The following is a 26,406-nucleotide window of genomic DNA, read 5'->3' on the forward strand; positions in this document are numbered from 1 at the left end:
CAAGAGGTTGGCCATGTTTCAGGTTAATTTTTGGAGATGATGTTTGGACAGAATAATCAACAAGGTTTGGGACTGCAGAATGTCAAAACTTTAGTTTTTTGGAAGAAGGGGTCATGATATATAAGCATTGTGATGTTTTTGGCTTGAAATGCATTGAAGCTTGTTTCTGCAACCAGCGCAGTGGTTGGGTAGTACACTTCCCCCTTGCCAACCCACCCCTTATCCACCTAGATGCCAATGCCTTCATCGTGAAGATTAAAAAAAGAAAGAAAGAAGGAAAAAAAAAAGAGGAAAAGAATGAGAAAAAACGCCCAGCCAGTACGGTTTATGATCTGCAAGGTTGCGTAACTAATCGTGTGAAAACACTTTACACCAGTCTCCTGCGTCAAAGTGGAACACCACGGGCGAGGACCGGATCGGAAGCGATGTTTACCAGATGGTTTATGAACCAGCACTCACAAAAACTATAAAGGTTCTTTATTTGCGATTTGTCTCATGGGAAAACGGGTATTCAAATGAAGCATTTGAATGAAAATGAGCCGTAAAAGAAAAAGACGCCGTGAGAATTCGGAGGACAGCAGTGATGAAGAGGATGACACTTGCAGCCGTGAAGGTCTCAATGGCAGTGGAACGTGCAGTAGACACAGTCTGACTCAGGAAGAGGATACAGAGGCGAGTATCAGTTAGGATGATCCAACGTGAACGGGGTATTTAGGAATGAAACTCAACCTCGATTAAGGAACGAACTGAAATAATATATATAAGCACATGCAACACTAACAATAATATCGATAAGGTATCATACATTCATTCATTCATTCATTATTTGTTTGAGCAGGGTGAGTTTATGGCAGCAATTTGCTGATGTGGACCGCTATTTTCTTCACCCATCCCACCCCAGGGGAGAACATCCACCGCACAGTAATTTCGTGCTTGGGAAATTAACGTCTCCAACCCCTAACCCCTGCAGGAGACGGAGCCTACGGTTTATTCGTCCTTGTCCGAGAAGACTAGAATCTCTATCCATTTCTTGATATTTTAGAAGGGTAGCAAATTCTCCTTGGTTATTTTAAGACCATGAATATTGGTCCGGCCGGGGCTTGAACCCTCGACCTCCCGCACAACACAATCTGGCACTCTAACCAATTGAGTTAACCAGGGGTGGTTCGAAAACAGTAGATTACCATTGGGACCGAGGCTTTGGTTAAGAATTGCATGGGGTTGTGCAGGCTTTGGGTCAGCTAACCTCCCGGTTAGCTCAATGGGTAGAGTGCTGGACTGATGTGCGGGAGGTCGAGGGTTCGAGCCCCTGCTGGACCAACACTCAAGGTCTTAAAATAATCAAGAAGAATAAATTATGCTGCCTTTCTATAACATCTAGAAATGATTTAGATATTCTAGTCTTCTTGGATAGGGACGAATAAGTGGAGGTCCCGTCTCCAGCAGGGTGAGAGGTAGGAGACGTTAATTTCCCATGCACGAGATTACTGTGTGATGGATGTCCTCCCCTGGAGTGGGATGGGTGGGTTGTTGTCTTGCGTTTCATACATGAGCCTCTGGCACAGGCAATCAGTGGGTGACCATGCCCCACATAAAGACATTAGACTTTAATTACTATTACTATTACTATGTATATCTTGCTAATTGGGAGAAGGAATCGGATCGGATCTCACTGACGAGATTTTTCTTGAGGAAGATGGTAGCGGACAGAGAAGACTAAGGGCTCCATACATCTTAAGTGGTTGTGCTGTATGCATTGTATTACCCTTATAAATAGTGACCCCGGAACCTTAATGAAATTTTCTAAGCTTTTGCAAAGAAGATTTGTCTTAAGTGGCAAGTAGCATATCTCAAGGCAAACTCAATAAGGAAGGAGGGGATGGAATGGATGTTAGGGTGCATCCCCCCCATAAAGAAAGTGATAACTTATAACAGAATATATCTTTTCAAGCTCTATGATAAATACTGGTAAATTTCTTATCTGCACCCTTTTGAATAGAGATATTTTACTGTACTACAAAAAGTCCTCATCCTTTAAATTTATATTCTTGAGCAAACCAGAACTTTTACTGCCTTAAATATGAAATAGAAAAAGTTATCATTTTTGGGATTGCAAATTAATATTTTTTTGACCAGTTGTTATCAATTTACCAGGAAAAAGAATTACCAGGAATTATTGAGAATATAACGTTGGTAAATTTCCTCTGCCACCGTAACCTTTCTGTTCCTTTTGGACCACGTGTGAACTTCATAGTTGGTAGAAATGGAAGTAAGTTCTTTCTTTTGAGTTCAAGTGTACAGTGTACATGGCTGGTAACAGAAAACCAGAGTGAGAAAGACTAGACAGTGTCAGTGGCAGATCTAGACCTTGAGCTAAGGAGGGAGGCCTGGTTTTTTGTGTGTGTGTATAACTCCTGGCTTCTCTTCCTTCTGTGTTTATTTATTTTTACCCAAAATAAGGGGGGGAGGGAGGACTCAGGTCCCATTGGGCACCTTCCCTAGATCCACCACTGAGTGTAGCTGGTGGGTTTGTGAGAGCTTGGTTAAAAAGGAAATGGTAGAAGTCTATTTATGATGGGGAACGATACATAGAAAATTAGATGACAGCCTGTAAAAAGTAGAAGATACCTACTATTTCTGTCTGTGCAGGAATGTGCATCAGGCATCTTGTGTTCACTTGATTGATTGATTGATTGATTTGATTGATCCCCCATGTCCTTGAGCATATTTCTTGACATGTCATCCCTTTTGGACATGCACAACCTCATCTATGGTACAGTTAACAACTGATCTTATTGTTTAGGTGGAAAGAGTGCAATTATGACAGGCATTGTGTTGGCACTGGGAGGAAGAGCTGCACAAACTAGTAGAGGTCTTAGTGTCAAGAACTTTGTAAAGAGAGGATGCAGGTAGTTTAACTTAATAAAGAAAGTAACACACAATAAAAAAAAGTTCAGGTCAAAGTCAATACACAGGGTCACTTGTCAGTTGCATTCCTTTTGTGCTTCATTTGTGGTTAGCATTAATTTACTTTAATTATGGTTGGAATCACTTTCTGCTGTCAAATAGCATGGAACATTTCAATGATGTAGCTTGCATGCATCTGACATTCAGTGGTTTTTTATGGAGTGTTGCCAAAACTGAAACCAAAGTTATCACAGCAACCAATCAGAAAAAAAGATTAAAATTGCCATTAGCCAATGAGAGCTCAAAATAAAAACAGGCAAAATGCATTTGCCTAAACTAAGTTGCTATTGGTTTTAGTTTTACATTGGATTGAATAAAGAGGGTGTTGTGATTTTTCCAGATCAATCACACATACCATACCAGCTGCACCTTTTTGCCCAAAAATTTCATAACAAATCAGGGGTGCAGCTTATCTGCAAGAATATCTGGAAAATGTCCAGGCATTTGCATAAATTAAAACTTTTCAAAGAGAATTTATCTAAGTCTTTGTAGCACAGACTCTAACAAATTTTTCTTGCAGCTGTTGAGTGGTGTGCAACCCTTTTTTGTTAGGAGAAAGCACTCAAAAAAAAAAAAAAAACCCTTCTAGTCATCTAGGATTTGTAGATTTCCCAACTTGGGGTGTGACTGATCTGCAATTGTGGCTTATATACTGGTGTTTACAGTGAAGTAAAGTGAAACTAAAGGACTCGTAGAGATGCTGCTTTGTTTTGCAGTTCTGGGCATGTTTCAATCAAACTCAGTAACAGAGGCTCTGATGCATTTAAACATAGTGAATATGGAGACTCTGTCACCATAGAAAGAAATATAACCTCAAGTGGTGGATCGTCATACAAGATTAAGTGCAATAAAGGTAAGCATGAATTGAAAGTGCCCCAATGTATATACTGGTAACTGATATTTTGGTTCTACTTGGGGGGTCCCCTGAAGGATCTTTGGTCCAATTATTCTTAGTATTGTTATAGACCCTTTCCTGTTTGTGCACTTACATTTTGGAACAGCCCACCTGATTAGTTAAGACTTACAAAGGGACCTGCCACTTCTTTCAAATGTGACTTCAAGACTACTTTCTTTTTGCAGTCATTTTCTTAGCCTTTGTAATTAGAGTATTTTGAATTTAAATTGACATTCAAGGCCCTAGAAGTTTAGTATATCTGCTCTATTTTAGGCTTACTACAGAACTATACTGACAATAATACTCTGTGAAGTGAGAAAAACTCTGGTAAGTGATGTGATAGACTATATACCAAGATGTTTTATTTCCTTTCAGGGAAAGTAATTTCCACTCAGAGAAGTGAAGTGGATCAAATTGTGGACCATTTCAATATTCAGGTGACTCTCTGTTTGTTCTTAAGTTGATTGTTACTGATCAGGTGACTTTCTGTTTGTTCTTAAGTTGATTGTTACTGATATGTTAATTGTTAACTTTAACTACTGACAGAAGTAAAAGAAAGATTATATTAATAACAAGCACTTACAGTATCCTTATTTATGATGAGAGTTAACTGTGAGTCTTTTTCAGGTCGACAATCCAGTTTCTCTTTTAAACCAAGACACAAGTCGGCATTTGCTAAACAGCAATGATGACCATGATCTTTATAAGGTAAAATGATAAACATCATATGTGATGTCTGTTTTGGCAGATCACAGTTTGAAATTACTGTTTTTAGGCCACTTGTAATTTTTGGCCAAAGGTTGTGAAACACTCTCTAAAATATTTGATTGACCACTCTTGGAATATAGGTAATCATTGTGCATGTCTATGTAACAAATTGTTACCCATTTTTTAGTCTTCAAATCCCCTTCTAACTACCAACAAGTCAGGTTTCAACATGCACCTTTAACTTTATTTGCATTACAGTTGATTGCAGTTGCTAAAGGAACAACTAATTGCAAGTTATTACAAAATACGAGTAAAAAGAATAGAAACACATAAACAACAGAGGAAAAGGGCTGTGTCTAAAAGTGAGATGGGGACGTGGGATGTGGGACGTGGGACTCAGGGACACTGGGACTCGGGGATGTGGGATGCGAGGAAGTTGAGATTCAGCAACGTGTGGGGACATGGGGATGTGATAAACAAACAACACCTGATTTTTGCACTTATCTGTAAAGTATATGTGCACGATCCTTCGCAGTTAAGCACCATTTAAGCAACAGTGAAAATCAGACCTGAAAAAAATTCAGGCCTGTACGGGATTCGAACCACTGACCTCTGCGATACTAGTGCAGCGCTCTACCAATTGAGCTAACAAGCCAACTGGGAGCAGGCCATCAAATTAATTCTGGCCTGCTCCCAGTTGGCTTGTTAGCTCAATTGGTAGAGCGCTACACTAGTATCGCAGAGGTCAGTGTTTCGAATCCCGTACAGGCCTGAATTTTTTTCAGGTCTGATTTTCACTATTGCTTAAATGGTGCTTTACTGCGAAGGATCGTGCACATATACGTTTCATAACCGCAGTTCATACATATGTATTTCATATGTTTGTTATCTGTAAAGTATAATTTTTAGGGGTCTCGAGAAAGGTATTATACTACCAGAACAGGTAGAAAATTTTTTTTTGAGATGTGCGTAACAGTTGGCATCAGCAACAACGAATGAAACTGAGGTGTCTACATTTGATGATCTGATGCTAATCACAAGGAATAAATTAGAGTGTCCACAATTTATTCCTAATGAAGAATTGCAGATTCAGTAGAACTCCAGTGTTTACAATTTTTTCCTGAGGAAGAATTAATAAAGTAGAGTGTAAATAATTTATTTTACTTTCTTTTCTGGAAGATTGATGTTAACTAACTACAACAGACGCAAGTTGTGACTACTAATGACGAAAGTATCCTCATCATCCCTGTACTGAATCCGCAATTCTTCCTGAGGAATAAATTGGAAACACTCTCATTTATTCCTTACAATTGGTATCAGATCATCGAAGGCAGACACCTCAGTTTCATCTGTTATAATTAGTTTGTATCGATTTTCCGGAAAAGAAATATTATAGAATACTTTTAGCTGAATGATGTAGTATTATTCAACAAAAGCAGATAAACTACAACAGACAACAAAAGCATGGGCAAAGAAATGCGAAGGAATGTTATGATGTGCGTTTGCCTTTTGTGTTAACATAATTTTTTAGTCACGTGACCAAAAACAGTCACTTTTGTCGCTATCATTATGTACGTCCCCGGAAAAACAGTCTACCTGTTTCAGTAGTATAATACCTTTCTTGAAGCTACCAAAAATTATACTTTACAGATTAATAGATTCAGTACAAAAATCATCTGTTGTTTGTTTATCACGTCCTCGAGTACCCACGTGTCACAGAGTCCCGACTTCCTCGTGTCCCACGTCCCCAATTCCTGGCGTCTCTGAGTCCTGGTGTCCCTGAGTCCTGGAGTCCCCGAGTCCCATGTCCGTGAGTCCCACGTCCACGAGTCTCACATCCCCATCCCACTTTTAGTCACAGCCAAGGAAAAGCAATGGGACAAGGAAAGACACTTACATGGGTTGAATGATTTTGTGCACACGAAGAACGAAAAAACTGAGAGCTGTTCGAAGTAAAGGAATCAATGGTAATCTAATAGACTCAGATACTCCAGTGCTGAATTTTTACCAAGAAGCTTACAGGTATACAAAATGAATTTAAATAAAGCAAAATTATACGAAAAACCTAACATAACATAAATCACTGTGAGTGAAAGAATGCGAAAAACAATAAGGAAAATGGGTGTGCAAAAACACAAAAATGTAATTAGGAATGCAAAAATGAAATCACTAAATGGGAATGCCACACTAACACTCCTGTAACAATTTTTCTTTGAACGTAATTAAAACATAAATCAATTTTGAAAGTATTTTCAACAACCAGTACATGGGAAGGTAAAGATACTAATGACAAACCAGATTAAACAAACACTATGGGGTGTGGAGAGAAGTCAGGGTGTGGGTAAGGGGAAGGGGACGAACACAAAGGCTGCAAGTCAGCTGTAAAGTGACAAGTCCTATATGTATGACATTTGTCTAACATTTGTTGATGACATAATCTGGCCATAACCTGCTCACACTTACAACAATGTATGAGTTTTCATATTGTATATGTGACTTGCAGTATAACCTTACTGTAAGAGGCTGATCTATTGTATATCACCTCTTAACAATAGTATTAATTCTGGGGTTATTCTCAGCTACCTATGGGTACTGCTATTGCTACTTGAGCTGTTACGATGGGTCAGATGCTAATGTGTAATAGGTAACATGTCAAAAATGTAATTTTTGTTTTCAGGTTGTCCTTAAACAATATTTATATTAAAAACTGGATCATTGGATAATGCAATTCAAGACTTTTTATTGGCTTAGCCATTATGGTATAAGAGCCAATATACCAAAATCTACTAATATCTGTACATTGTAATATCTGGTTTCTTCTTACAAAATTAAGTCAAGAAGATTTGTCTAACATCTTGGGGGTGTTTTTTTTAAATAAAACAGTTATTCCACTTGCGCTTGTTGGATATAAGATGATTATAGCCAACACGGTGCTATGCACCTTGTTAGGTATCCATCATCTCATATCCAATGCGCACTCGTGGAATAATTGTTAATTATTAAAAACTGGATCATTGGATAATGCAATTCAAGACTTTTTATTGGCTTAGCCATTATGGTATATCAGCCAATATACCATAATCTAATATCTGTACATTGTAACATCCGGTCTCTTCTCACGAAATAAAGTTGAGAAGATTTGTCTAATATCTTGGGGGCATTTTTTTTTTAATAGAACAATTATTCCACTCGCGCTTGTTGGATATGAGATGATTATAGCCAACGAGGCGCTACACGCCTCATTGGCTATCTATCATCTCATATCCAATGCGTGCTTGTGGAATAATTGTTAAATATCAGTTCTGTATATAGAGGGCCATGAATTGGTGTGTTTAGTTTTGAATACTGCCACTTTTTCCTTTACAGTTCTTTCTGAAGGCCACCAACCTTGAACAAATAAGCACTGATTATAGTTCTATTTTGGAGAACAAAGATATTGCATTTGATACTTTGAAAAGAAAAGAGCAGGTATTGTATTGTGAATTTTTTCCTGCAGTTTTTTTCTTAACCAGAAAGTGAAGGGCTACTTGATTTATATTTGTCACGATAATTATGATTGATAGAATATGGTCCAGTCTCCTTTGTGTAAGCCATTCAGCTCTACTATGGTTATCCTATACAGTTGGTTGATGGTCATTATTAAATGAATTTAAGCCTTAATTGGAAACGTTATGCAGTTAGAATTTAGTCTCAAGGGATGAAAGTTAGTTTTATTTTCAGAAAGGAAAAGAAATTGCATGCATTTCTATACAACTGTGCATCTAAGGGATGAAAAACAAATAATAGAATAAACAAGAGTTAAAAGCGAAGTGTGACTCTCTTCCCTTTGAAATAAATTTGGAGAAGGGAAAATTTGATGGAAGTGCATGAATCTCAGGGGAGATACATAATTATGAATTTATGCAAGGCTAAGTGATCAGTTATACTATATCATGAGTCAACTTTGAGCCCAACCTGTCAAGTTCGCCTCACAAGTCAAGTTTGAGTTAACTTGATTTTCTCACTTTTTATAGAATTTTACATAATTATTATAGCTTTAAAAGAAACTAAACAAAACAAATAAAATCATACCTGTGCATTTAAGTAGGTTGTTTACCTTTTATTTCTGATGAAACAGCGTATTGGGAATTCATCTGAATCCAGGCATTATAAATTATTACATTAGAAGTGATCATAAAAGGTTTATTTGTCTAATTTTTCACTGTGCACTCTCATGTCCTTATTCCCTTTATCCTACCCCTCTTTTAATTTGTTTTATTGGAAAAAATTGAAGTGGAACCTTTAGGAGTAAGAATCTTGAAGTATTAATTGTAATCAGACAGAGTATTATTCTTTGTTTGGGAAGGTTCTACCCGAGTTGCAAGAGCATGTGCGCACACTTGAAGCAAAGTTCATTGCTGTTAAACAAATCAAAGACATAAAAGATCAAATTGATGAACTCAAAAGGGAGCGTGTCTGGGCAGAAGTCATTGAGAGTGAAAAGGTGATTATCAACTGGGGCCAGTTTTTCACCTCGGTGTAGCTAGGCCTGTTACCCAAGAAGTTCAATTTTGTGTCTATATATGTTTGCAAGAGTCATTTTCATAAAAGTCAAGTGGGCAGAAACAATTGTAGGCCTGGCTCTATGGGCCCACAGGCTGGCTATGCACCTGATCAAGGTAGACAAGAGTTCTCAGAAAGGTACCAGTATATGCACTTGCTGGGAGTGCATATGAGGAGGAGTGGGATTGGAAAGAAGAGAAGAATGTGTGCTGTTTATGATGATTAATTGAAAAATGTTTGTTCTAAGTGTTTTGAACACCCTTGAAATGATTTTTTACTTTCAAATTAGTAATTTTTGAGACATGCATTTGCAGGAAGCTACCATTAAGGGTGCATCTGTGGAGAAACTGAAGACTGGTCTTCCAAGGTTTGATTCGGAGATTCAAGAATATGAGGTAATTATAAGAAGGTTTTGCCTGTGTGCTTCTTAGTATTGGTAATGCTGATGCAATTCATTTGTCACTAGCCTGTTTCTTATCAGGGCCAAGTGGTTGCAAGCTGAACTCTGGACAAACCCTGATCTGATTTAATTCTCCCCTTTAGCTGCTACACATTTCCTTGTGATTTACAAGGGGTAGTTATGAGAATTTGGTGTTAGATTGCAATAACAACTTCTAGCTGATATGTTTGAGTGTTCTTATTACCTGTTTTCTTGATAATGTATGGATGTTAATTATAGGGAGAAGTGAAATGTTAATCATTTCTGAGAGTTGAAGCATTATAGGTCTTACCCTGGATTTGAGCCCTTGTAGGGTCATTGTGTTTCTGAGCCAGAGTATAAGCTTTCAATTGATAATTTGCCCTTTGCTCTCTCAACTCCCTAATCTGACCTTTGCAGGAGAAAATATCAGACATTGAAGAGCAGGTGAAAGCTGTGGAAAGTGACTTGAATAAGTTAATATCTGAAGCAGATGGCCTGAAGAAAGTGCAGGAAAAACTCACAGCAAAGTGGAAAGAAAAGAAAAATACAGTGAGAGAGAAAGGGGTAAGTACCTCAAAATGTTTAGGTCATGAAAGAAATGTCACCTCCCGAAATCTACACCTAATAACAATTTAGGTAGTGTCCCATTCCTTTTTAGTGGAGGCGCGGTGGCCTCATGGTTAGTGTGCTTGACTCCAGATTGAGTGGTCCGGTTTCGAGCCCCTGCCGGGAAATTGTGTTGTGTTCTTAGGCAAGACACTTTACTCTCACAGTGCCTCTCTTTGCCCAGGTGTATAAATGGGTACCGGAAATTTAATGCTGGGGGTAACCCTGCAATGGACTGGCATCCCATCCAGGGGGGAATAGAAATACTCCTAGTTGCTTCATGCTACAGAAACCGGAGTTAAGCACTGGCCTAATGGGCCACTAGGCTCGTAAACAGACTTTACCTTTTACCCATTCCTTTTTAAGAATGTTCACCATGTTTTTTTTTTTTTTTTGCTTACTTTGTTCCAGACTGAGGTGAAAAGATTACAGCACAAACTTGAGGAAGCCACCAATGACAGAACTATCCTCCAAGAAAGGATTAATGAGTTGAGAGTCTCTATGTAAGTTGTAATGCAATCATTGTTATTATTCATTTACTTTTATGGGGGTGGGGGAGAGGTTGATCATGAGTTAGTGGATGATTCCTCAAGCACTTCATGGCAAATACTTCACTTTGTGAATCCTTGTCACTGGCCTTTGAATTTATAGTGGTCATTATTGAAAAAAATCTTGCATTCAGATTGGTCAATAAAATAAAAGTGGAAAGAAAGGCTTACATACTTCCTCACCTGGAGTACTGTAGTCCGCTATTGCTTGGAATAAATAAAACACTGAGCTCTAAACTTGAGTCAGTCAATAAGTACGCACTCAAAACTTTGCTTAATCTCGGCAATAATGTTGATTACAATACAATCTTAGCTAAAAGCAACATGAAAACTCTAGATCATAGGCGATTTTATATTTCCTTGCTTTTACTTTTTAAATGTATGAAATGGAACGGTCCGGAATATATTAAAAACTTTTTTAAATTGCGGGAATCTAGATATAGTTTAAGGAATAAAGGCGTAAATCTAGTGCAACCAGGGTATAATAATAGATCGTATCATAATTCCTTTACATATAAAGCTAGTCACCTTTGGAACAGTTTACCTAGAGAAATTAAAACAGCATCTACGCTTAGTGATTTTTGTAGTAAACTTAAGAATTTCGATTTTAGTACTCTAGGACCAATCTGTAAATGTAATACATGTAGTTGACTTTTATTGTACATACACATACATTGTCATTCTTATTCATATTCATCTACTGCAATATCTTTCACCGAACATAATGTTTAGACTCTTTTAACTATCAATATTAATCACCTACAATTTTACAATTATCACTCGTACTCTAAACTTATATATTTTTACCTATAAAGTTTTAAGTACTTCTAATAATATACCTTTAATTATAGTTAATTTATAGTCTACCGTTTTATACATGAGCCTCTGGCTTGGGCAATTGGGCAACCATGCCTCACGTTAGACAATAAACTTTGATTGATTGATTGATTGATTGAGGTATTTAGTGAGGATTTGCAAGTTGAAAACAAGGCCAAGTGATATTGTTTTGCATCCACATTTACATAGCAACTATAATCATCAAATTGTAACACCACAACTGCAAAAAGGTTTTTCTGAAAATGCAATTCAAGGAAAGTCCATTACCTGGCTGGCTAATGAATTCCATGTTAAATTGCCCTTGAAAACCGATATCACACGCATTGCTTTGCTATTTGTATGATAACAGTTTTTTCCTATAGAATACACTTGTATTTAAGGCACTACACCCTTCCTTTAGCTCTGCTCATGTTATAAATGTTTTGACAATTAAATTTGGAAAGCTCTGTCAAGCCAGCTTTAAACATCAAGTTAGAAGTAGGGAAAGTTTTTGTACCTGATGTACTTGTTTCTTGGCCAACAATCGCCCTCAGAATTTCTTTAAGATTAATTGTGCAAACAAGGAAAAATTAATAACTTTGGGGCCAGTATTCTGCAATGACTTTCCTTGTTGAGATGTTGATCATGGTGTTAGAGTATTAGTAACCTTTTTTACCAGGTATTGGTTAAAAACTCTTGGCTATAAGCAGAACCTTGCTCTCTGAAGAAAGTTTCTGAAACTGAGTTTAACTAAGGTAAAAAAATAGCTAGTGTACAAAGGAAGTAAATCATGTTTAAAACATGCAATACTTAAACACTTCTACCGTCTCTTCTGGAAGTAAGTAGAAGATGAATTACCTCTTGCAGGGAGATGAAAAACTTTGAAGAAGAACAAAAACAGAAAGAATTATTGCTCCAACAGAAAAAGGAAGAACTAGTAAAATCAAACAGCCAGCTTCAGGAGGTTTTAAATGGCTTTGCAAACCTGTTGAAGGAAATAAGTAAAGGAGAAGGGGATGTCTGCAAAGCGAGGTAAGGACCTTCTTCTTGGGATTTTATTTCTTTGGAATTGTAGATGCTAAAGGAGGGATGTCATTTAATAAATTTTTCTTTTTCGTTAAACAGTTCAGATGAACAAGATCAAAAAAAAAAGATAAGTAAATTAGAAAGACAAGTTCAGCAAGTCAGATCTTCAGCCAACAACAAACTTCTAATGTTTGGTGACTGGATGCCAACATTAGTAAGTGAAATTGATGTTGCTGTGTCACAGGGAAGGTTCACAAAGCCTCCAAGAGGTCCGATTGGTAAGATAGTTCTCACAAAAATACAGGTAGACTGTAGGAAGTTACTGTATTAATTGTTTGTCCTAAATTATTTGGGTGATCAGATGGATTTCACCTGTCTTTAAAATCTATTTCATTTGACATCTAGGGAGGCATGTCCATCTCAAAGACAATAAATGGTGGAAAGCCATTGAATCATGTCTGGGCAGATATGGCTCTGGGTTTGCTGTATGTAACTTCAGCGACTACAATGTCCTGAATGCTATCATTAAGAAGTGTTGCAAACAGTTTTTTCCTGTGGTTATTATGTGCCCCTTTGAGGTAATATGAATCATTTGGTACTTTTGTTTTTTATACTATTTAATTGAGGGCACATGCACCGATTATAACGTAGGTATCAACTAACTACATTTGCCATGGAATTTTATTACTTTTTAACTAAATAATTATAAATTTGTGATGTTTCAAATATCAGTTTTTCTTAGGATTGAGCAATGTTACATTATTTTATAAATAGTGCAGATTTTTTTCCGATTTTTATTATAGACCTTCCTGATTTCAAAATGATTGTAAAATTTTAGAGTAGATTTTTAACACTTGTAGCATCCCTTTTGGAATTTTTTTCATTTTTTATTTGGAATGTTCTTTTGGTGTCCACAATTAGCTAATATATAACTTAATACTCTGACACTTGAATAAAGTTTATTCATTCATAGAAATTCGTTCATTTTTTTGTCACAAATTTTTCTTTGTTGTACGATTGGTTGTTTGAGCACTTAAGGAATTTACATTTATCATTACTTTGTTCTGATAATTAGTTAATTGAAATGGTAACTTTTTTTTTGTTAATGTCACAATTGTGAGAATACTCCAAATTGAAGCCAACAAAAACATTTGAAGAATAATGCATCATGAAGATCCTTCAATTAATATTAATTTTGCAACCACAACTCCTCAACAATCACAAATATACCAATTCAATCAGATTTCAAGAGCAGGAAAATTGTTGCTGATAGTATTTTAGTTAACCTCGATGGACTGTGCATAAAACTGGTAATCATGCCATATTAAACAAGTTTTGGATGAGGTTGAGCATGATATCCTTAATTATCAGAACCAAGGTCTGAGTTGTCTGCTGAAGCCGAAGGCTGAGGTTTGATAGTTCTTGATCTCATGCGATAAACTAATTTCAATAATTGTTTTATTCCACATTTTTTTAACAATCTACAAAAAATTTGAGAACTCTCTTCATGGACAAGGGGCTTAGGTAGACTTTGAACTTTACATGATTAATATGTATGTTGTAGTTCAATTTTATCCCTGGTTCAAATTTTATTTTCCTTTGTTTCAAACTCATTATCAAACATTAACATGATGAAGAACAAAGGAAAATAAAATTTGAACCAAGGATAAAATTGAACTACCACATGGTATCTGCTACAGATGTTGGGTTATCATGTCAACTTCACACACTTTTTTATATTGATTGAATGCTCTTGACCAATCAGATTTTGCACAGTAAGTAATACATTATTTACTTATCATGTAACTATCATAATGATAACTTTTATGGGATCTTGTCTTTGCTGCAGGGCTCAGATTAATATTTAATTTACTAATAGCAAGTGATTTTATAGTTTCTAATAGTTTTCAATAGTTTTTAATAGTGTTGTATATTTAGTATAGCTTCACTTATTATTATCTTAGAGTTGGCGTGATGTCCTAAACGATTTTTCCGACATAATAATATTTAGATTTAGATTGATTTCTATTTTTTCAAATTTTTATTCTTGTGATTTTATGGTATCTTTGCCAATTTGTTGACTTAAATTTTGTTATGAATTTTCAGGAGAAATTGTATGATGTGTCACAACATGTGAGTAGATATTTTTTTTTCTTCTGGTTTGCTCTTTTTCTCTCTGCTGTGAGTGATGGGGGAAAATTTTCAGACAGAAGTCCACATTGCAAAAAGATGGACTGGTTTAGGAAAAAAAAATAATGCTTGATTTTTGCAGGAAAGGCAACAAGAATGACAAGTATTGATATAGTTATTTGAAGACCCAAAATTGGAAGCTCATTCTTAGTAGTAAAAATGTTTGGTTTTTCTGGGGCTGTGGCTTGAAGCAACACATGTGTCACAGATACAATGAATATATGAAGTTCATATATTTTCATGTGTCACAATCTACACCATCATACACCAGTCTTTAACTTTAGCCCAAAAGGTTTCTTTATTTATAAAATTCCTTTTTAAATGTGTTATTTGTTAAAAGAAAACAAGGTGTGAGTTTCCAACAGTGCTCGACATGGTACAGATAGATGATCCAGTATTGGCAAATTGTCTGATTGACCAGGTAAGGTGTCAAGATACTGAATTTATCTTATATAATTGTCAGTTGCTAAAAGTCATGTGTTCTTCCTTAGTGCTTGTTGCACCAATATACTGTAAATCCTCTAATAAGCTCCCCTGGGGACTTATTTATTTCAGGCACTTTGGGGGGTGAGCCTAGTAACTTAGCCCGATGTTCACTACCAGGATACAATAGGATGTGGCGTACTGTATTTAGTCAATAATTGTTCTCATTTTACATTTTTTCATTTACCAAATTGGCAGAGGTGAGATCCTCAGTAAAGTCTGATCAGTTGTACGAAAAAAATTACAGCGCTTGAAAAAATTTATCGTACTTACTGACATTGAGTGTTATTTTGAATTTTTGTTTTTTGAGAGGGAGGGGTGGGAGTGCCGAAAAGAGGGGGGGCTTAATAAATTTCTTCCTCTAAAGCGGGGTTGCTTATTGGAGGGAGGTGGCTTAGTAGAGGGGGGGGCCTTAATAGAGGATTTACGTTAATTAACTTTGGGTTGTTTTTATCTCATAATTTCAAAGCCATTTATCAATGGGACAAGAGCTCCACTGTTTTGTTTGCTTTGCTAGTGTGAAGTTGCTTTGTGTTAAAACTTAATTTCATTTTCAGCTCCACATTGAAAGAACTATTTTGATAGAAAACAGGTCACATGCTACCAAAATCATTTTTTCAAGGAATGCGCCGACTAAACAGGTAAAAAAAATGGAAGGTTACTTAATGTTGCACTTATTCATGCTAGTTTATCTGATGTATCAAGGTATAAATAACTGTTTTGATCGAGTTTTGGCTTTGACATGATAGTCAATAACTTCCAATCGATAGAGTAATTACAGAGCATTTATTAGGGTTAGCAGCTAGTAAGTTAGTATGGTATCTTTTCCAAAAAATTTTATCATCAGTAGTGTGCGAGCTACAACACCATTGCGTAAGGTTTAAAATTTTGTTTTGCTACTTGTATTTTTGAAGGCCTTTACTGCCAGTGGCGACCATCTTACTGGTGGAGCATGTGCTAAATCAACTGTCCCTGTACACAAATGGAGAAATTATTTATCATCCACAACGAGTGACAACACAAGGTTGGAATTGACATGTTAGCATCTTTGTACAAAACGATCAGGTTGAAAGTTCAATTAATATTAAAAAATATACATTTAAATCTTTAAATTTAGTGCCTTAAAGGAACAAATCGACGCGCAAAAAAAAGACTGCAGTAAACTCGCAGTGCAGAAGAAGCGTCTGGAAAACAATTTGATGCAAAAAAGAGTGAGTGCCGAATTAACCCATGATGCTTTTCTTTCTCCTTGAGAAAACGCTTGTGTGATGTCTTAATGCCATCAGTTACAGTAAAGGTTTCTTACGATTTCTAGAATGAACAGCAAGAAGCATTCAAGAGAAAAAAGACATTGCAAGCAAAAGTGGATAATCTTAAAATTGTAAGTTGAAAAAAAAATGCTGATTTAAAGTTTACCCCCTTAGATTACCTGTACTGCATGTCTAGGCAAGGCTATGTAAACGTGTGCAAGCGTTTTCTTTTACGAATTAAAACCCACTCTTTACGTCACGTGGTACAAAATCACCGGACAGTTATCAGTTAATAACCCCCGTTTACGTCGACATTTTCCTCCAATTATTTTCGTCGAAAAGCCAGAGGAAAAAAGGTTAGGTCAAGAGTTTCACTTTATCATCTTTGTTACTTTACATGGAAGAAAAACGAGCCCGTTTTGCAGAGTCCATTGGTAATGACATTAAAAAACTAATCTCAAATGCTGCTCTGGAAAGTAAAAAGGTCAGCAAGATTTTTACTCTTAGCGCGCGATATGGCATACCAGCCACCTGAAGGGGTTTTTTTTACTAAATATTTCTCAAAAGACACGCAAATTCTAGACGTCATTACAGTGTTTACAGCCGTTTGGTTCGGGCAAAGCCACCTACAAAGTATCGACCAATAAGAGCATGGGGGTCTTACAAGTATTTTGTACTGTAACATACTTGGTCCATGTGTCCTTTCACCACGCACAGGAAATCAATGAACTGCAAGAAAGCCTTGAAGAAGCTGTTTCCCTTGACATTCCAGTTTTGGTAAGTGGAGTTATCAGTCCTTTAGATAGTTTCACGTCACTACTCAAATCTTTAGGATTCCTATTAGTGAGATTTAGCAACGCGTTTACGTGAAATGGGAATGGCAAGAGTGACCTCGTAACCACGTTTTCCCGCCATTTTCTCACGTTTGCCGGTTGCACTTTGCCGTTTCTACGTGAAAGTAATCTGTTTTGGGTTTACCGTGTACGTAAGATTTTGTCCACTTGTCTCACACAGAGTGGAAGTTAATTGCCAAAACTATTCTTTGTAAGTCATACAAGGGCGCCATTAAATCCGCCATGACGTGAGCTTAGGCGAAGCCAAAGCAGTAAGGTTCACTCTTTACGTGAAACGTGAAAGGGAAAGCTGACGTCTGTCGTTTTACTTGAACGCTGTGCTAAATCTCTCTATTGTCTCCGCAACAATGTAAGAAGGCAAGGGGAGCTCTGCTGTTACTTATATGTTGTTATCGTTTCAGGAATGCGAGGTAGAGCAGGGCAATCAACGGGTCGAGGTGCTCAGTGAACAGGTACAATGACAATACCGCAAGATTGACTAAAGAACGCTAGGATAGACTCAGTGCGTGCATTTAAAAAATTGAAATTCGCAAGAAGTGTTTCAATTTCATGGGATGAAAACTCGTCTTTATGAACTGCCTAAGGATTTGAACAAGACTCCCAGAGTAATTACTGATACAACCCTAGCTGAAAGTTTTGCTTACGTAGTTATCGTAACCCACGGTGTTTCGTGTTCCCAACTCACTTTTCACGACTCTGCTCGACTGCTGAGCTTGTTTTTAGTTTATTGGCCGGTCCGCGAGCTTGCAAAAAATTCAGGGTTCTAGATAGAATATCTGGGTACTTACCATTAAAGCAAACCATTGGATTAGACATTTCACGCTCAACCTTTCCAGGACCTAACTTCGTTTGTCTTGTGTTTCTTACCCGCGGACAAGGCAAGTGGGTTTCCTCTTTGCTTCCTGCCACCCGGCTCAAATTGTAACAACGTGATCGGTTTGCTTTTTACTTAACATAGCACTCTGGGTGTATTTTTCTAATTTCCTGCTCGCAAAGTAAGTGCCGTGGTGGGAGTAACTGCGGAATACCCTGCCACTCATTTACATGTTATTGAATAAGAATAGCCTCTATTGTGAAGAACGAAGATAACACAATAGAAGGTATTCTGCAGTTTAGCCGCCGTGGTGTTCGAACAGGCAGGCAAATGGCTTTCAGCGAGAGAAAAGCATTCTTTCTTTGCAGAGTGAAACTGCACAACAGAAATTTGCTGAAGCCGTAGCACTGATGGAAGAGCAAAACAAAATGAATGCTGACCACAAGAATAGAATTTCGGAGGCACTCCGACAGGCAGAACCTCTCAAGGTAACGGTTCAAGCTGATGAACAAAGTAGTAGTCATGCAAACCTTATTATCTAATGTCAGAAAGCAGTAATCCTTTTCAAATTAAAACTGAACTGAGACATTGGTTGTAAGTCGTATAGGAACTTAAATTTTGAAATGAAGTTGAAGATTTTCCCTTGTGGTATAAGCATGGCCATTTCGTTGCTTATTTTAATGGTTCGGAAATTTTTCTACATGTAAGGGCAAAGTCAGGGAAAAGTCGGAGAATTTCGAAAAACCTATGGCTTTAGTAGACATGATATAACGAACAGCTAGACCTTGTGTTGATGAAATAATTCCTCATAATGTCAGCATTAATTACCCTGTAAATCATCGTTTGGTTTTCTTCCCGAACAATTGGTCTATATGTAATGCTCAATTTGGAAGAGGGGAAGAAATTATGGGTCATCATCATACACGTCTGTAGCTAATTTATAATGCGACGCGCAATTTGACAGTTTGTTAATGTGGCCTTTGTGGAGTGGGATCTTTCTCCAGACGTATTTTCCTTTATTTTGTCTAGGAAAAGTTGGAATCTCTAACACTCAGAAAAGACGAGGAGAAGATTAGGAAGGAACGCTCTGAAAACAAACGCAGGAAATTCGAGCAGAAAATAGAGGAGATTAAAAAAGAGAAGGAGCACCTGGTTCACTTGGCCGAGGTGAGACGGCGTGAGTTAAATTTTAGTTCACAAGTGATTACAGTGGTGGTTACAATGGTTGTGGCGACAGCGATGATGTCTTGGATTGAATGCGTGTTTTCTTCATACATACATACATACACATACACACATACACACACATACATACATACACACATATACACACACACATACACACACACACACACACATACACACACACACACACATACACACACACACACATACACACACATACATACATACACACACATACACACACACATACACACACACACACACACATACACACACACGTACACACATAGGTTAATTGACCACTCCACATAGGGGCTTCTCAGGGCCAATTCCCACCCATCCCACCCAGGGGAGGACATCCACCACACAGTAATCTCGTGCGTGTGAAATTAACGTCTCCTACCCCTAACCCTGCAGGAGACGGGGCCTTATCCGAGAAGACTAGAATATCTCTCCATTTCTTGATTTTAGAAAGGTAGCAAATTCTCCTCACTTATTTTAAGACCATGAGTATTGGTCCGGCCGGGGCTCGAACCCTCGACGTCCCACACAACTTAGTCCGGCGCTCTAACCAACTGAGCTAACCGGGAGGCGGTTACACATATAAGTTATGAAGCGGTTATACATATAAGTTTTGTATGTTTATAAATCAAAACAATGGCAAAATTCTCGAACATGAGTGGTTATCAGAGCTTCAACTTCAACTTTAACTTCAACTTTAATTTGTTTAGCACTCAGGTTTTACGTATGATGCACGATCCTCGCAGTAGAGAGCGCTATTTATGCAATAGCGAAAATCAGACCTGAAAAAAATCAGGCCTGTACGAGATTCGAACCACTGACCTCTGCGATACCAGTGCAGCGCTCTACCAATTGAGCTAACAAGCCAATGGGGCGCAGGCCGTTAAGTTGATTCGTAATAAACCCGTGATGATAAATCAGATACAATGAATATATGAAGTTCATACATTTTGAACTGCGGTACTAGATACGTATGATGCACGATCCTCACAGTAGAGAGCGCTATTTATGCAATAGCGAAAATATATGAACTTCATACATTCATTGTATCTGATTTATCATCACGGATTTATTACGAATCAACTTAACGGCTTGCTCCCAGTTGGCTTGTTAGCTCAATTGGTAGAGCGCTGCACTGGTATCGCAGAGGTCAGTGGTTCGAATCCCGTACAGGCCTGATTTTTTTCAGGTCTGATTTTCGCTATTGCATAAATAGTGCTCTCTACTGCGAGGATCGTGCATCATACGTATCTAGTACCGCAAATATATGAACTTCATATATTCATTGTAACTCAGGTTTTAGTTACAATATTAACATAAAAAAACAGGAAGGACACATATGTAAAAAATTAAAGGTAACAGTGTTCCATAGTTCGTGCAGGGAGGCTAAGAAAACCGCGAGGCTATCGAGTCAGCCTCCATAAAGAAGGCCGACCTCATCAGCAAGGGAATAGTCCACGCCTCATACTGGTAATTGGGTGACGTTAAGGGGCATTTTTGGGGTCCTGCCTCTTTAGTTGGACAACACGCGCCATTTTCGCGCACCGTAACATAGACTATTGGATTAAACGTTATCGTAAATTTCCGTCATACAATAAACAGTTGTAACTGATGTTGCTGTTGTAGTCATTTTTTCTTCTTTTGAAGACGTTTGATCGGTGATTACGTGTTTCTTTGAATTAATTGATGACATGAATTTCTTGTTCCAAATGTGTCTACAGTTTCAAGTCTCTCAGTTAACAAACACACCTCTTGCTTTGCAGTTTTCTGATTTTGTTGATTGCTCGAATTAATACCGACCGTAGTGGACGTAGGCTATTACCATTATACAAAGAAATACATTTTTCTTAGTAGAGTTTTGATTTGTTCCTTTTATTTGACATTGAAATTGCCCAGCGAAAGGCAGAGATTGCAAGTGCTCAATATATCCGAGTGGAAACCTCAAGGAGTGTCCAAGATCTGGAAACAGAAATTCTGACAAAGGAGAAGTACATTCGGCAAGAGGAAAAGAAGTGAGTTAACTGGTGAAATAGTTTTGTTGTTAGTTTAATTGCTTCGTCAATTTTATTTCAAATGGGGGCGATGATGCTATTTCGTGAGAGTGTGCCTCCATGTCGTGGTTCGTGCTTTAAATGAGATCGATTTGAACTCCATGCTTAGTTGAATTCAATTTTTTGCTGGGTCTTGAAGATCAGTTTTGTAATGATCCTTAGTTCACTAAGTTAGAATGATGGTGTAGTCTTTATTTATTGACTACACACAACATATACCTGCAAACAAAAGTGCAAGGTTTACCAGAATTTACCACTAAAGAGAAAACTAGTTATAATAGTAATGAAATTAAAAAGACATCTGTAGATACAAGTTCGTTTAAAACTTTCCTTACGAATACGAGGTAAAATGTAGTTATGGCCGCGAGAACAGAGCGACCATCCCCTCTGCATGGGAAGTAGGTCATGTAGACAGTGATCGTTGTCTTTCGTGATCTGTTCCCATAGCAATTTATCTCTGACACGAAGAATATCTCTAATGGGTGTAAAATTCAATAGATAACGATATTTGTGGGCACGTTTACAGAACTTATCGACTCGGCTAAGGTATTTACATTCTAATGCGCTTCCCCAAACTTCAATTGCATACAAAAATAATGACATAATTAAGCTATTAAAGAGAGCCGTCAAATCCTCCTGCGAATAACCATAAAATTTACAAACCCTTATTATGTAAAGCCTAGAACTGGCTTTACGTAGCAGAAGATTAAAACGAGTGTCCCAGTTACAGGGGTCTTGATTGAAGGTTACACCTAACAATTTAATTTCAGGCTTCCTTACAATTGAGGGTAACGCATTTGGCACCTGTTTGGTTGTTTTCCCTCTTAATACTATTTCCCAGGTCTTGCCTAGGTTAAGTTGGCGTTATGTTAGAATGAGCGTGCGAAGAAAACTGCCCCACAACAATATCCTGACCATACAAACTATATTTTAACCACAGCCGTGGAAAGGTCGAAGATATTAGGAAAGAGTATGGAGAAACAAGGGAAAAGTACGCAGAGATCCTTCAGAAGCGTAAGAATATCAAGAGATATAACCAGGTGAACAATTCGTTTCCCTCATTTTCCATCCAATACCCTCCCATTTTCTTTGTATATTTTGCCTTCTTTTTATTTGTTGCTGTTGTTGTTGATATTTTATTTTTTGTCGCCCAGAGAATAAAAGCTTCCATGGAGTTAAGAGTGGAATATCTTTTTAAGACGAGAATGTTGATGGCCTCAATGACGTCGCAGTTTTTTACACAGCATTTGAGTCAGAGGGGCTTCAGTGGGTATATTTCATTTGATCACAAAGAAGAAACCCTCAAGTTGATTGTAAGTACAATGTACACCACAGTACCCACTTTATCGATTGTGGGGAAACCTGCGTTAAGCTAACACCCTTGTGACTCCAGGTGTGGTAAATTCAGTTCAAACGGTGGTTAATTTAGATAGATAAACTTCATTTATTCAGGGTAACCCATTCAGCCACGAGGCTGGTATCCAAAGGGGCCATGGTGTTTAAACTAACAATAATGTCGTAGAAATTACTAATTACATATAAAAACTACAAATATATTCCTAAAATTACACTAGGTAACATTAAAAGATTTAAAGTATTGGCGAGCAGTCCTATAGGTGAAAATTTAAAAATGGAAGTTATAAAAAGTTTAGTTTTTAATTTTATGCCTAAAAATCTGCAAGGACTCGGATTGTTTGTGGCAAAGAATTGAATGAGGCCGATCCAAAATGTTCTCTTTCCCAGGCTTAGCTTTAGTTTGGGAAGATGATTATTGTCCTTCCTTCTTGTATTATATCGGTGGACTCGGTTATTTTGATAAGATAATCACTAAGATACTGTGGCACTAGGTTACTAACCAGCCCCCCCAAGCTGTGATTGGGCTAACGCTCGAAACGTCAGCTTTTGTAATCGTTACGGTGGCCAATTTACCATTTCAACTTTTTTGATATATCCAAATTATTTCGTTACTCCCACCGACGCAGCCCGAAACAGTTTCTTTCGAAACTATCAGCCTTTATTCATTTGTGACTGGAAAAGCTAAGCTTTCTCATTATGCTGTCCGCGTAAAATAGAATTCATGTAACAAAAGTTCTTCACTTTGGTTGGTCCACTTACCAGAGAAGTCTGCTAAATAAAGTGAGAGTCGATCTCGTAGTGAAACTTTGGAACTTGAGTTGCTGTCTGCTTAACATAGGTTAAAAAAAAACAGTATGTTTACTCGAATAGCGCTGGGATCAGTATGAAGTAACGAACTATCTTTGCGACGGACATGTTTCTAGTATTCTAGTGAGACTCCTTGTTTATGCAGTGACAGATCTCTTCAGTACTGCGCATAGAAAGAGAAGAGATTCTCTTTCTGTCCAAGGAAGAAAGCACCCTTGTTTTTCTCTCCCAGAAGTTTTCCTAAGAAGGAGAAGAAAACCTTTCCAGCAGCTGCTATACATTGTCTTGTACACTAGTTAGGAGAATATGGTGTCATATCATTATAATGCCCTCTGACTGATATTCCTGTATATTCCCTTGGCCCCTTTGCCGGATAGTGTTTTGATATTATGAGGCTGGAGTGGTCACATGTTAGTTCCAAGAGCTCAGGGGTGGAACAAACTTTAAAATTGTCTTTAAGTGGACAGCTTGCAGTTCTATTTTGGGTCATCCTTTTCATCCCTAATTTCTTTTTGCTTGCAGGTTAATGTCCACAAAGGTCCACATCATGTGTATTCTGAAAGGGAAGTAGACGAAAGCACCTCAATAATGAAGTCCTTGTCTGGTGGTGAGAGATCTGTCTCTACCATATCTTATTTGACAGCCTTGTGGGGAACCATGGAATCTCCCTTTAGATGTCTGGATGAATTTGATGTGTTCATGGTAAATGACTCCTTCTGTCCATCTCTGCGAAATACGTTGCGCGAGGTAAAAATTGATGTAAGCGCGCTAAAATTTTTTTACTCGCGCAACAGACCTCATAGAGACAACTCGTACTCTATGTGCACTTCAAGAGGTCGGAGTTCTTCGCAGCGTCGGACTCTTCAACATTAATAAGGTGCATTACTGATCCATAACATGCAAAAATCGGAAGCCTTTCCCATCACACCCCTGTATGATGTGACCATATTCAAAGAGTATTATCTGTTAAGTTTTTTTTTTTCGTCGTTTTTTTTTTTTTGGCGAGGTCGGGGAGAGGTTTATTTTTTATATTAGTAATATCAAATGACATGTTCGTGGATAGTTATCTCATTCATTGTCGTCCCTGGCAAGTTTGGCCTTCGATCGTACCAGTGTACCCTCTTTACTTTATTCTTTTAAATTTATATTTTCCTTTTCCGTCTGATGTTTCCCTTAATTTTTAGGATTTAATGAACCGCAAAGTTATCATGGAAATGGTGTTGGAAATTGCTATGTTGCCATCACAGAAGCATCGTCAATTTATTTTCTTGACTCCCTTAGACTTAAGGTAAGACGTTTTTACACCTCCTCTTTCTCTTTCTCTTCTTCCCACCTCTTCGTCGTTCCAGGGGCGAGAAGAGCGAAGAGATATCCTAGGAACAAGTTTGAAGAAATTTCAATTTTCTCCTTAACTATCATCCATTACTTGTTCGTTTCAGTGGTATGCCTTTGGACAAAAACTTAAACATCAGAATATTTGAGATGGCTGATCCGGAAAGGTGAAGAGGCCTCAGTTGTGACAAGATACAAATCAAAAACTGAGTCGCACAGTGCATGAAATTATTTGTTTAGAAAAATGAATATATTCTTTTAGAATAAATTTACATAGATTCTCAAGCTATTAACGTAAATTTTTTAAAGATAGGTATTTATTTTTATTTAAAAGAAAATATAACTGTTTCAGTTTATAGACATCTAATTCAGGAGACAATATTTGGTTGCGACTTAAGAAAAAAGATTCTCCTGCGCATGCACGACACACGACCTTTGCGTCTGTTACCTTAAGTAGGGAGAAACCTCTATTGTTTTCTAGTTCATAGGGTGTCCCTGTGAGAGAGGTTCCTCTTTACTTACTGACACAAGTTAGATTGTATCCTCTTCACCTAAATACAAATGTTTGTTCATGTTTTTTTACGTGTTCTATTTTAGCCTTTCATCTCAGCCTAATTCTATGTCGTGATTGAGTCCATTTAAAACCTTTTCGTTCAGCGGTGATGGATGTTGTAAGCTGTCTTGTTCCTCTTTTCGAGATTTGAAGGAGCACTGACACGCTAATTGAAAGAGTAACGGTGTCGTCCTCAGAAATGTTTATGCCACCCGTTTTATCACAGGGGGCCCATACAATCTGTTTGTGTAGCCGACCGTTGTTTTATAGTGAATAGGGACTTTAAGCAAACCACGACGGCTACGGCAACGAGAACGTGAAAAAACAATAGATCTAATTGGCAGAACAATAGCCCGACACGTGCGTTTTAAAACTTTGTACAGTTCTTAGCCGTCCTTTGCAAAACAACAACGTGAAATCACCAAAATTTGCGTCGTTTGCGAAGCGAGACCGCGGCGGCAAATTATTTTAATTGCCATTTGTAACTCAACGCTACTTTTATGCGTTATGTGGAGTTTGAGGTCTGGCGCCCTATGAGACGGTAAACACATGCAGCCATTTTCGAAATTCTAACTAAAAGTAGAAACTCATTTTTAATCGACGTCTTCCGTGGCGTTGCCGTCCTGACTGCTTAAAGTCCCTAATGTACCAGATTTTACCGCGTTTGCCTCACCTAGAGTGATATATTGCTGACTATGTACATAAATCATTGATAAATAAACGTTGAATTACTTTACCTGTGGTGCATAGTCGTCCTTTTGCCTCAAAAATGTTTTTTTTGAGCGATTTTGAATAAGTCTGATTTCGTCGTTAATGTAATGCATTAAAGAAAGACAAAGGTGGAAGCCTTGTTTTGAAAGGGTTCAAGTGCCCGAGCGATTTTGACCCCGAAAATCGCATCGCTCCGCTTTCAAACTTCGCAGCATTTAGTTCAAAAGATGCACGATTCTCCTCGTACCTTCCAATCGAAAATCCATCCAA

General features: G+C 37.6%; 1 protein-coding gene across 2 annotated transcripts; it reads left to right on the plus strand.

The window, feature by feature from the left end:
• Window positions 1-137: 137 nt before the first annotated feature.
• On the plus strand, window positions 138-26,161 carry LOC111334937 (structural maintenance of chromosomes protein 6). 2 transcript variants are annotated; one of them, XM_088731005.1, is made up of 30 exons: window positions 138-672; window positions 2,155-2,269; window positions 2,804-2,909; window positions 3,684-3,820; window positions 4,238-4,299; window positions 4,490-4,570; window positions 7,937-8,038; window positions 8,916-9,053; window positions 9,427-9,507; window positions 9,951-10,097; window positions 10,551-10,642; window positions 12,371-12,535; window positions 12,629-12,807; window positions 12,935-13,107; window positions 14,636-14,662; window positions 15,060-15,140; window positions 15,760-15,843; window positions 16,117-16,226; window positions 16,320-16,413; window positions 16,518-16,583; window positions 17,170-17,229; window positions 17,708-17,758; window positions 18,489-18,608; window positions 19,150-19,287; window positions 21,223-21,338; window positions 22,318-22,417; window positions 22,532-22,690; window positions 24,063-24,287; window positions 24,725-24,828; window positions 24,980-26,161. In XM_088731005.1, exons 1-30 carry the CDS (start codon window positions 529-531, stop codon window positions 25,041-25,043), a joined length of 3,321 nt encoding a protein of 1,106 aa, XP_088587131.1. In that variant the 5' UTR covers window positions 138-528; the 3' UTR covers window positions 25,044-26,161. The 2 variants fall into 2 exon arrangements, with proteins under 2 accessions (XP_088587131.1, XP_088587132.1); XM_088731006.1 differs by having other exon boundaries at window positions 24,063-24,242.
• The last annotated feature ends 245 nt before the right edge of the window (window positions 26,162-26,406 follow it).

The sequence above is a fragment of the Stylophora pistillata genome, chromosome 8 (genome assembly GCF_964205215.1).
Source record: "Stylophora pistillata chromosome 8, jaStyPist1.2, whole genome shotgun sequence".
NCBI classification, from domain to species: Eukaryota; Metazoa; Cnidaria; class Anthozoa; order Scleractinia; family Pocilloporidae; genus Stylophora; species Stylophora pistillata.

What these genes read in the sequence shown, in the direction of transcription:
- LOC111334937 (XM_088731005.1), top strand. Translation starts at nt 529, where the DNA reads ATGAAAATGAGCCGTAAAAGAAAAAGACGCCGTGAGAATTCGGAGGAC. An exon ending in TTTGTAAAGAGAGGATGCAG is followed by an intron (nt 2,910 to 3,683) that starts GTAGTTTAACTT and finishes TTTGTTTTGCAG; the next exon opens with TTCTGGGCATGTTTCAATCA. An exon ending in TGCGAAATACGTTGCGCGAG is followed by an intron (nt 24,288 to 24,724) that starts GTAAAAATTGAT and finishes CTTAATTTTTAG; the next exon opens with GATTTAATGAACCGCAAAGT.